General features: G+C 41.4%; 1 protein-coding gene and 1 long non-coding RNA gene across 2 annotated transcripts in view; one reads left to right on the forward strand and one right to left on the reverse strand.

Moving 5' to 3' along the window:
* LOC124288488 (NPC intracellular cholesterol transporter 1-like) overlaps positions 1-9,855 on the forward strand; it is a 125,178-nt gene extending 115,323 nt beyond the window's left edge. Inside the window, 7 exon segments of the mRNA XM_046725009.1 lie at positions 239-297; positions 1,341-1,482; positions 2,923-3,154; positions 6,375-6,488; positions 7,265-7,427; positions 7,916-7,967; positions 9,713-9,855. Coding sequence (XP_046580965.1) covers positions 239-297; positions 1,341-1,482; positions 2,923-3,154; positions 6,375-6,488; positions 7,265-7,427; positions 7,916-7,967; positions 9,713-9,725 — 775 coding nt within the window. The 3' untranslated portion in view covers positions 9,726-9,855.
* Positions 3,584-5,428, reverse strand: LOC124288490. Its single transcript, XR_006901465.1, has 3 exons — positions 4,993-5,428; positions 4,832-4,917; positions 3,584-3,676 (listed from the first exon to the last, which is right to left on the reverse strand). It is a non-coding gene; the product is annotated as an uncharacterized LOC124288490 (long non-coding RNA).
* Positions 9,856-11,569: the final 1,714 nt, after the last annotated feature.

Below are 11,569 nucleotides of genomic sequence, written 5' to 3' on the forward strand. Positions count from 1 at the left end.
ACAAGATGTAGTTTTGACATGAGTACGTGTCTAGTGCAGTTACACATATTTCTGATCAGTTCTTGAATTTCATATGGAAAGTGATAAATGTAAGGGAGAGAATTTGTGTCAACTTCGTTATTGTTCCTGGTAATAAAGAAGTTGACATCCAAAAGTTCTCTCCCTTTTCGGATCAGCTATTGGAAGTGTATTGTTTCAGATACTGGTATATGTAAAATGTATGACTTCAACTTTGCAGTGGTCATCCTGCGTATGGGTCTGCTGTAGAACTACTGAACAAGAACAAGACTGTAGGAGGTTAGTCAGTTTCATGTAACACTCTGTACAGCCACCCACACAGGATTCCTCGGCAGTTAGTCCCTAATACCTCGTTGGTTGATGGAGTGGCCTGGTTGTTGCTGGGGGATTAGAGTGCTTTTGCCCTAAATCTGGAATTATTATTTTTCATTATTTATTAATATGTTTATCCATGGTTTTTTTTGTTGAATCCACTTTGAGAGCCAACGAAACAATGATGCCCAAACTATGCTGTCCCTCCTTTGTCATTGTGCGTAGTGATAAATGCAATTGCTCGTCACACTGAAGGCCCAGGTTTGATTCTCCAAATGGAAGGCCATTTCTGGACTCCTTGCCATGATATTGCTGGAATACTACTAATAATGGTTTAAAGTGAGTGAGTGAGTTAATATTTAACGTCACATCGGCAATATTTCAGCCATATAGTGACGAGAATAATGGTTTAAAACCCCACTAACTCGCTTTTTTTATCGGTGACTTGGCCCATCATGGTTATGATTGTCCGACAGTGTGGGATGTTCCTTATCCTCTCTGGTGTGTCTGGTCCATACCTTGTCTTATGTACCTCTCACAAGTCACAAATCTGTTGAAGCAAATGGTTCAGATGGTTGTTTGATTAGAATTGGTCTTCAGTAACCCATGCTTGTCGTAAGAGGCGACTAACAGGATCGGGTGATCAAACTCGCTGACTTTGTTGATTCAACATCATATCAAAATTGTGTAGAACAATGCTCATACTGTTGATCACTGGATTGTCAGGTCTGTAGGCTCGTCTTGACTGTGGGAGACACACTTACACCCTAGGGATTACAGCTTAGGACTACAGACTGCCGCCATATAGCTGTCATTCAAACTTACACCCTAGGGATTACAGCTTAGGACTACAGACTGCCGCCATATAGCTGTCATTTCAAACTTACACCCTAGGGATTACAGCTTAGGACTACAGACTGACGCCATATAGCTGTCATTCAAACTTACACCGCCCCCATGATTGGATGTGCATGCTGAAGTAACCTGTGTTTTTGTGTGTTTCTTCACAGCAACATATTTCATGACGTACCACACTATTCTGAAGACTAATGAAGACTACATCACTGCTCTCAAGATAGCAAGAGAAATAGCCAGCAACATCACACGGGATCGGAACTTCACAGAGGAAGGAAGTTCTGTCTTCCCGTACAGGTAAGGAGGCAGGAGGACATGACTCCATGGTCTTGGGTTCCCTGTGACTTTCTGTAGTAAAATGACAAGAGTTTGAACAGCTGACATAGTTGTGTCGTGTTTGAGGACTTCCAGATGCCATGTTTGACCGAATACAGGCCAAGTTTAAGGCAAAGCAGTGTCAGCCTGTCTTAAAGCATCTTTGTTTAAAAGCATTTGTAAGTCTGCCACTGAATGTTTTCACAGTGCATTGCCTGTTTATGCATTGTTACACATTAATTGGAAGATGTACCATTACAAAAACCTTAATATAATTCATAATCAATTTTTTTGTGAGAAATATGCATATGAATTTTTAGAAAGTGTAAAAAGTATACACATTTAGAAGGTTGTTGTTTGAGAGTGTGTATAAGGTAACCTGAATTATTGGATCAAAGTTAATGGTTGAAAGAAATTTTATTCAAAATCCTGAAATGAAATGACATATAAGACATTCAAATGAGACAGAGCAGGTCATCGAAATCACTAAAAGTCCCAGTTTCCTGAGTAAGAATGTTTCTTTAAAGTAAATATGTAATTTTATTTGCTAATTGTCCCCCTGTCGGCATCCGTACGCACGTACGTCCAGATTCTTGTTAACGCGATATCTCATGCACTGTTCTACCCAATATCTTCAAATTTGGTGACAGCCTACATTGGAGGATTACCCAGACACCAGTCGATTTGGGTGACCTTGACCTTATTTTCAAGGTCACCACAACACTTTGAACACTTTTCAAACTCTTGTTAACGTGATATCTCATGAACTGTTGTACCCAATGTCTTCAAATTTGGCGACAGCCTACATTGGGGGATTACCCAGACACCAGTCAATTTGGGTGACCTTGACCTTATCTTCAAGGTCACCAAGCGTTGGCTCGACATGACACTTGACCACTTTTCAAACTTATTTAAAAGCGATATTTCATAAAACATTGCCCCGAATGTTTTCAAGTATGTCGACAGCCAATTGGGTGATTAAGCAGACAGCAGACACCAGTCATTTCAGGCATCGTGGATCTGACCAAATAATAATAAGTAGTAAATATGTTATAGATGTTCCATTCTTTAGCGGTGGTGGACATTGCCATATCAGTGGCAAACACTTGTTGTGCTTAGTGTTAGCCTGTGGCCAAATTTAATGCTTACTCTCAATGAAATTCTTCAAAAGCATTTAGAAGTTGGTGTAGTGATACGAGGTAACTTCATGTTACTCTTAATGGATATGGTTGCCTTTGTGCTAAAGGCTAAATGCCTGGCTAGTAACCTTCACTCTTTGTCAAGGTGTTCCAATTTTCCCTGTTCCAAGCTCACTGGTTGTAAACTGTAATTAATGAAATTCTGTTGATGGAGTCCTTGGTAATGAGCCATTTGATTGCCTCAGGCTGAATTTATCACTTCCTTGTCTGTTTTCCATTTCAGCATTTTCTACGTCTACTATGAGCAGTATCTGACAATAGTGCATGACACCATCAAGAACCTGTCCATCTGTGTCGGCGCCATATTCATCGTGACGTTTGTCCTGCTGGGCTTCGAACTGTACTCTGCCATCATGGTCGTCATCACGATTGCCTTCATCCTGGCTGACATGTTGGGGCTGATGTATTTGTGGCAGATCTCCCTCAATGCTGTGTCACTGGTCAACCTTGTCATGGTAACTTCATGTTGGTTTAGGGGCTGTGGGGTAGCCTAGTGGTTAAAGTGTTCGCTCGTAGGAACACTGGTCAACCTTGTCATGGTAACTTCATGTTGGTTTAGGGGCTGTGGGGTAGCCTAGTGGTTAAAGTGTTCGCTCGTAGGAACACTGGTCAACCTTGTCATGGTAACTTCATGTTGGTTTAGGGGCTGTGGGGTAGCCTAGTGGTTAAAGTGTTAAGCATTAGGAACAGGAACACTGGTCAACCTTGTCATGGTAACTTCATGTTGGTTTAGGGGCTGTGGGGTAGCCTAGTGGTTAAAGTGTTCTGTAGAGGAACACTGGTCAACCTAGGAAGGGGCACCTGGTCAACCTTGTCATGGTAACTTCATGTTGGTTTAGGGGCTGTGGGTAGCCTAGTGGTTAAAGTGTTCACCTGTAGGAACACTGGTCAACCTTGTCATGGTAACTTCATGTTGGTTTAGGGGCTGTGGGGTAGCCTAGTGGTTAAAGTGTTCGCTCGTAGGAACACTGGTCAACCTTGTCATGGTAACTTCATGGTGGTTTAGGGGCCTTAGCCTCAGTGGTTAAAGTGTTAAGCTTCATGGTTGGTAACTTCATGTTGGTTTAGGGGCTGTGGGGTAGCCTAGTGATTAAAGTGTTCGCTCGTAGGAACACTGGTCAACCTTGTCATGGTAACTTCATGTTGGTTTAGGGGCTGTGGGGTAGCCTAGTGATTAAAGTGTTCGCTCGTAGGAACACTGGTCAACCTTGTCATGGTAACTTCATGTTGGTTTAGGGGCTGTGGGGTAGCCTAGAGGTTAAAGTGTTCGCTCGTAGGAACACTGGTCAACCTTGTCATGGTAACTTCATGTTGGTTTAGGGGCTGTGGGGTAGCCTAGTGGTTAAAAGTTCACCCAGAGGAACACTGGTCAACCTTGTCATGGTAACTTCATGTTGGTTTAGGGGCTGTGGGGTAGCCTAGTGATTAAAGTGTTCGCTCGTAGGAACACTGGTCAACCTTGTCATGGTAACTTCATGTTGGTTTAGGGGCTGTGGGGTAGCCTAGAGGTTAAAATGTTCGCTCGTAGGAACACTGGTCAACCTTGTCATGGTAACTTCATGTTGGTTTAGGGGCTGTGGGGTAGCCTAGTGATTAAAGTGTTCGTTCGTAGGAACACTGGTCAACCTTGTCATGGTAACTTCATGTTGGTTTAGGGGCTGTGGGGTAGCCTAGTGGTTAAAGTGTTCGCTCGTAGGAACACTGGTCAACCTTGTCATGGTAACTTCATGTTGGTTTAGGGGCTGTGGGGTAGCCTAGTGGTTAAAGTGTTCGCTCGTAGGAACACTGGTCAACCTTGTCATGGTAACTTCATGTTGGTTTAGGGGCTGTGGGGTAGCCTAGTGGTTAAAGTGTTCGCCCGTAGGAACACTGGTCAACCTTGTCATGGTAACTTCATGTTGGTTTAGGGGCTGTGGGGTAGCCTAGTGGTTAAAGTGTTCGTCAGTAGGAACACTGGTCAACCTTTGTCATGGTAACTTCATGTTGGTTTAGGGGCTGTGGGGTAGCCTAGTGGTTAAAGTGTTAAGCTCGTAGGAACACTGGTCAACCTTATCATGGTAACTTCATGTTGGTTTAGGGGCTGTGGGGTAGCCTAGAGGTTAAAGTGTTCGCTCGTAGGAACACTGGTCAACCTTGTCATGGTAACTTCATGTTGGTTTAGGGGCTGTGGGGTAGCCTAGTGGTTAAAGTGTTCGCTCGTAGGAACACTGGTAGGAACCTTGAACTGAAAACAGTAAACAAGATAATCAAGAACTAATATATCCAGGGTTTTGCAAGATACAGAAAAACACACTTGTGAACATTCCTTACACAAATTATACAGTTCCTGTAATTTTAGCTTTTATTTAGTCTTACAATACAGTACACTACTCTGTTTCATAACCGGACCCTGATATTTCCTGTATTTACCCTTGATTTTAATTATTGAGAGTTGTCAGGACCCTTAGTTTTGTAAGTCACGGTAGAACCCTGATATTATCTATCAATCGGAGTTTGTGGTTCAGGGTGCCGTTCTACAAAGCGATCTTAGTGCTAAGGTGATCTTAGCTCCCATACCTTAACATAGACTTACAACTGGCGTAACGCCAAGGTTGCTTTGTACAACGGCACCCTGGATCACGATCTTGTTGTTCAGTTTTATTTAATCATTTATACATGGTAATGTTTGGAATATGGTCAAACATTGTTCAGTAGTGTTGGTCCATGACAAGTTGTTCAGGAAATGTGGGATCATTGCTAATTTAATGGATACTGTAAACGTACTTATTTTCGCGTGGTGCAATTTTCGCGGAATTGACAGTTTAGACTACACCGCGCGGTCAATTATTCGTGCAATCAGTAATTGCCGGAACTGCCAGCTGTCTCTTTGGCCGCCACTAATAGCAGTGAAAACAAACAGAGTGGCTTAACCTGTCAGGCGGCGTTTATTGCTTACTCACCGGAAATCCCTATCTGTGCGATATACTAGTACACAGTAATCCGTTTACTCACGGAAGAGATGAAAAACACATCAGTCTTATGTTCCCGAATTCTGACGATCTGACGAATTAACTTCTACTGTATATGAAGCTCTTTGTGATTTCAAACAAGCCGGGTTGTTGTGAATGAGATGATTGAGTGTTAAGTGACTATTAAGCTTCATGATGTACTGGTAAATAAAATCTTAATGAATAAATAAAATACTGCTGTATTATTTCTTTCCGAGTCGTTTCATGGTAATCTGTTTTGTATCAAACCATCTGTCATGTGACCAATTTCCATGGCGGCCACAATACACATTGCTGTTTTCGCTAATTCGGCGATGGGATTTGGCTCATTATTTAATTATGTTTTGGGAAATCCATTATAGCGACAGTTTAGTATGATTCTTTATGCTACTATCAGTCGTCATTTTAAGATTCCCGTAGATTTCTGTCTTCAAACTTGATGTGTTATGGTAACAACTCAGGGCGAGTGCGTGGCTAGACTGAATGAATGACAGGTTTATTCGCGGTGTATAAATTTTTGCGCTAAAATGTTTTGCGCGAAAAGCGCGAAAATAAAACCTGCGCGAAATATAATACGTTTACAGTATTTCTAGCCTTTGGGGACAGATTGTCTTGAAACAGTGGCTGTGATAAACTGCCTGATGACTGGTTGATGTTGCCTCGCTGTATGTGTTGTGATGTGTTTCAGACTATTGGTATATCGGTAGAGTTCTGTTCCCACATTGTGAGAGCCTTCACTGTCAGCACCATGCCCACTCGCAAGGAGCGCGCCAAACATGCCCTGGCACACATGGGGAGCTCGGTAGGTTACCTAGGCAACAAGCTTTAGGAATTACATCTCGATGCACCCTTTTCTGTTGAGGCATACACTGTGTCTGTCTTCCCTACCTCCCAGTGTTTGAAATATGGAATGCCTGGCTGTCATCAGGAACCACAGACTTCAGTTCCGTGATAGAATTGATCTTCAACAACCCATGCTTGTCGTAAGAGGCGTTTAACAGGAGCTGGTGGTCAGGCTTGTTGATTTGGTTGACACGTCATCCTATCCCAGTTGTCTAGATCGATGCTCATGCTGTTGATCACTGGATTGTCTGGTCCAGACTTGATTATTTACAGACTTCCATCATGTAGCTGGAATATTGCTGAGTGCAACAACCAGACTTCAGAAACTGCAGGCCCTGACTAAATATAGCAGACCCTAATTGATAGAAGCTGCTGCTTTTTGTGACAAATGAATCAACACGTAAAGTTACTGCAGGCCATCATGACAGCATGTTCCCACCATCCTCTTTCATTCCTTCCCTCCCTCCCTTACTCCACTCTTCCCTTACTCCACTCTTCCCTTACTCCACTCTTCCCTTATTCCACTCTTCCCTTACTCCACTCTTCCTAACTCACTCATTCACTCAGTTACTCATTTTCCTGAGTAGTCATTCACTCACTCTTTCACTCATTCATTCACTCGCTTATTCACCCATTTACTCTCTCTCTCTCACTCACTCATTCACTCACTCATTTACTCACTCGTTTACTCATTTATTCACTCACTCTCTCACTCACACTCTCTCCTGTTTACAGGTACTGAGTGGTATCACTCTCACCAAGCTGGGAGGTATCATTGTGTTGGCTTTCTCCAAGTCGCAGCTGTTCCAAGTGTTCTACTTCCGCATGTACCTGGGTATTGTCGTGTTCGGGGCAACACATGGCCTGATCTTCCTACCAGTTCTGCTCAGCTATGTTGGTAAGTTGATTGCAAACTGTTCAGATGGAGAATCTTTGTTATTCATAAGTAAGCACACAGTCCTTGTTGGGAATCAAGATAAGAGGTTTTCCTCAGCACAACATAGTTGTTAGAACTGAAATGTGATGGTTTAATGTGTCCCTGAGCTGTCATCAGTGTGGACTATTGCTCCTGATATCGACCACTGGTTTGGCTTGCCTCGATCGTATACAGGCTGCCATATTATAACTGACAATGAGTAATACATTCACTTTTATGACAGATTAAACATTTATTTGATAATTCTCTCCATAGAGTATTCCTTACCTGACCCTCCACAGTGTTTTACCTGTGTGGCGTCAGGTAAGTACAAAGTCATTAGGGGTTATCATATTTTACCTTACTGGACACTAGGCAGCTAAAGCACTGTGTATCACCAGGAAAGTTGAAAGACGTTGAGTTAATGCTGAAATGCTCATGTACTATCATATAGTGTCATCTCTCTGCAGGGCCTCCAATGAACAAGGCTAAGGTGTACTATAGTCGAACAGAAGCAATACAGTAAGCACAACTGTTAGAAAGATCCTTGTTGGGGATCGGGGTGCTGTTGTACAAAGCAACCTTAGCACTAAGACCACCTTAAATCTATGTTAAGGTATGGGAGTTATGGTCACCTTAGCTAAGATTGCTTTGTACAACAGCACCCCGATCCCCAACCAGGATCTTTCTAACAGTTTCCTCTAACGATGTCCTTATTGTTAGAGTCAACTAGTGGTGTTGGTTATAATATGTCACCAAGCTGTCATTAGTGTGGACGTTGGTCATGATATCGACCACCAGTTTGCCTTGCCACAATTATATACGGGCAGTTATGTTATAACTGACAATCAGTAGTGCATTCACCTTTATGACAGATTAATAATAATAATAATAAGTCATCTTCTATAGCGCACAGTCTCCAATCACCAAGTGACTGCTCGCGGCGCTAATCAGAATCTGATGATTATTACCCCGGATAACCCAAGCTGCCTGTTAGGCGCTAGAAGGTTATAGTCACATGACTTTATCCAACCGGGTACCCATTTTCTGCTGGGTGAACAGAGGCAGTTTTGAACAAACTCACTTGCCTAAGGTGTGACCACATGTATCACATGTGCTTCGTTGTGGGGCAAGACTGAAGTCCTAGAAACTCTCAGGAGTCAAGCTGCCAAACACGGTCACCAATCCAAGGACTGTCCGAGCTGTCCGAGCTCGACGTTGCTTAACTTCAACTGATTCGTGACCTGACGTATCCCAATTGCATGGATCCATGCTCATGCTGTTGATCACTGGATTGCCTGGTCCAGACTCGATTATTTACAGACTGACACCATATACCTGGAATATTGCTGTGTGCGGCGTAAAACTAAAGTCACTCACTCACATATTTGATAGTTTTCTCCATGAATACTCAGAGCATATTTGATCTTACCTAACTCTTTAGAGTGCTTTAAGATACTGCGTACCGGTAAGTTTGTCAAGTCTGAACACATTTACCACAGAATAATCATACATTACCCCAGAGGCCCAGATAAGCTGTGTATCCGGGTAAAATACGCATAGAAAATTTCCAATTACGCATTGAAAAATAATTGTAGCGTACCAATTACGCAATTAAAATGTTAGATACACAAAAAGTTTAAAACAAATGCGTACGGAATATATTTATAAAAATCGCTTGCGTAATGAAAAAAGACATCGATTGATATCAAGTTGTACTGTTAGTATAGGACTAGTGTTGTACTGTCAGTATAGGATGAGTGATTTTTTATGAAATCATTTCCATTATATTTAAGTTGGTTTTGATTAGGTATGATATAAGGCAGGACATACCTGCTTAGTAAACTTACTCAATGACATAATACTTAGGTGAGTAAAATGACTGAAATACGCACATATGTGAAAGCAGTGGGTAACAGAAAATGAAATACCCACTCAACATTCACAAAACCCACTCCAAAAAATTACAGTGGGTACAATACCCACATTAGCTAAATCTTATCTGGAGCTCTGCATTACCCTACTGGATGCTAGACAGCTAAGGTACTGTGAAACATTAAGTTTGAACACATTACGTTTACTCCAAAATAAACATACTTTACCCTACCTAGCGGATGCTAGAGAGCTAAGGCACTGTGAAACATCAGGTAAGTTTGAAGAAATTGTGTTTACCCTGTGCTAAACCACTGTGTAGCATCAGGAAAGCTTAAAAACATTTCGTTTATCCCAAAATCTGTGTACTATCATATTCTATCATCTCTCTGCAGGGCCTCCAATTAACAAGGCTAAAGTGTACTATAGTCGAACTGAAGCTATGCGGGATGCTGACAGTAACATCAACCGCAACATCGAGCGTCGCAACATCATGTCAGACCAAGATGACAACCCTCCAAGCTATGATAGCCTCCATTAATGTATACAAGCAAATGATTAACAACAAATCCAAAGTTCTTTCACTTTCATAGTATGAATGTGTGCGTGTATGGAGAGTTCTGTTTGGACGTATTGGAGGCTGTATAGTGGACCTTTATAGTGCTTTGACACTGCAAATGATATTAAATGTTAATGAAGGCTTAATGTATTTTGTTTGTGATTCAACTTTCACTCCTCTTCATACAAGGTAGTTGATATATCTATGTAAGAAAAAATGTACAGGATTTTTTGGGCTAATTTCCTTTACAAAACATTATTATATATTATTTATATGAATCCATCACCCTACCTGTGTGCGTGTGTGTGTGCGTGCATTTGTAAGCATGTCTAAGATGTGCATATTGATCATTTATGATTTATGCTAAATTTTTGGTAGGTTTCATTAATGTAGAAGAAAGCTTGGTTTGGCCATTATGTTCCACCTTGTGTGTGAGGATGTTTTGTAGTCCTCAACCACCTAGTGATGGCTTGAAATATTCCAGGGTGCTCGACCATCGTTAAAAATACGTCATTCCACTATCACTGCAGCAGAGTGTGTACATAGTGTAGTTAGGATCTCGTTGACAGGATTATCATGATACGCTTACTGTATCATGGTACATGCCTCTTCCAACAGTTCATTTCATGAATAAAATGAAAACAAAAGTCGGTAATAACAAGCACGGGCATGGTCTTGTTGATTGTTAGATTTGTTAGTAGAGGTAAGAAATACCTGACATGTTCTTCAGGGAATGGTCATTTAGTATCAGAGAGCGAATGACCTAAAGTCATGAAAAGGTGACACAGAAAGCGGGGAGCAATATTCATGACAGCTATGGGCCATCCACAAGATTTGGAACAGTCTCTTGACATCTCATTGACTGCTATCCTCTAACTCCCCAGAATACATGACCAGAAAAGGTTTGAATTTCTGCATTGCATCATTGTATGCTAATGTAAATGTTCAGTTGCTGCAGTACCTCCACAGTAAGCTGACATGCTGGGATGTAACTTGAACACTGTTCAAAGAGGCATTCTACTCACTGGTTCATTTACCTGAAAATCTAGAAGATTTACCTGTCCATCCTATTGCTTGTTTCTATGGACAGCAAACATTAGAGTGTCAGACAATAGTGTCGTAGATGTGTGTTAATACAAGCAGCTGTATAATGTATGTCAGGTTCTGTCGCTGCTGAAGTGCTGGCCTCGTGTAGATATTGTAGGCATTCTTACATATAGCTTTATTGGTATTGAATGAATGGTGTGATGAGGTACTTATGACAGATGTTAAAGACAGGTACAGTACAAATATCTGAGGTATCTCAGAAATAGATGGCAACATATATGAAAGAGCATTGCAGAATTTGCACTTGAAGAATTACAGGTGAAATATATGTAGTAGACAGCATTGTTTCTTATTTAATCTCATGTGTATTCATAGTGTTACCATGTTTGAAAGATTAACTGGTATTTGAACTGGATAAGATTCAACATTGATATGTTCAATAAAGTGATCAGTATTTTTGCTGCACCTTGCTCAAGAAAGAGCATCTTCTTTGATTGGTTGAAGGGAGGAGTGTTTTTGTAATGAATGCAAGATGTAATTGGGACAGGTTCATGTAAATGTGCCTTTGTAAAATATGTCATTGTGTATTGGCATGTAATGACCTGCCCTTCTGATGTATAGAGTAGTAGTGTTGAGATCATTTGTG

The sequence above is a fragment of the Haliotis rubra genome, unplaced genomic scaffold (genome assembly GCF_003918875.1).
Source record: "Haliotis rubra isolate DU_JTF1 unplaced genomic scaffold, ASM391887v1 Scf419, whole genome shotgun sequence".
Taxonomy (NCBI): Eukaryota; Metazoa; Mollusca; class Gastropoda; order Lepetellida; family Haliotidae; genus Haliotis; species Haliotis rubra.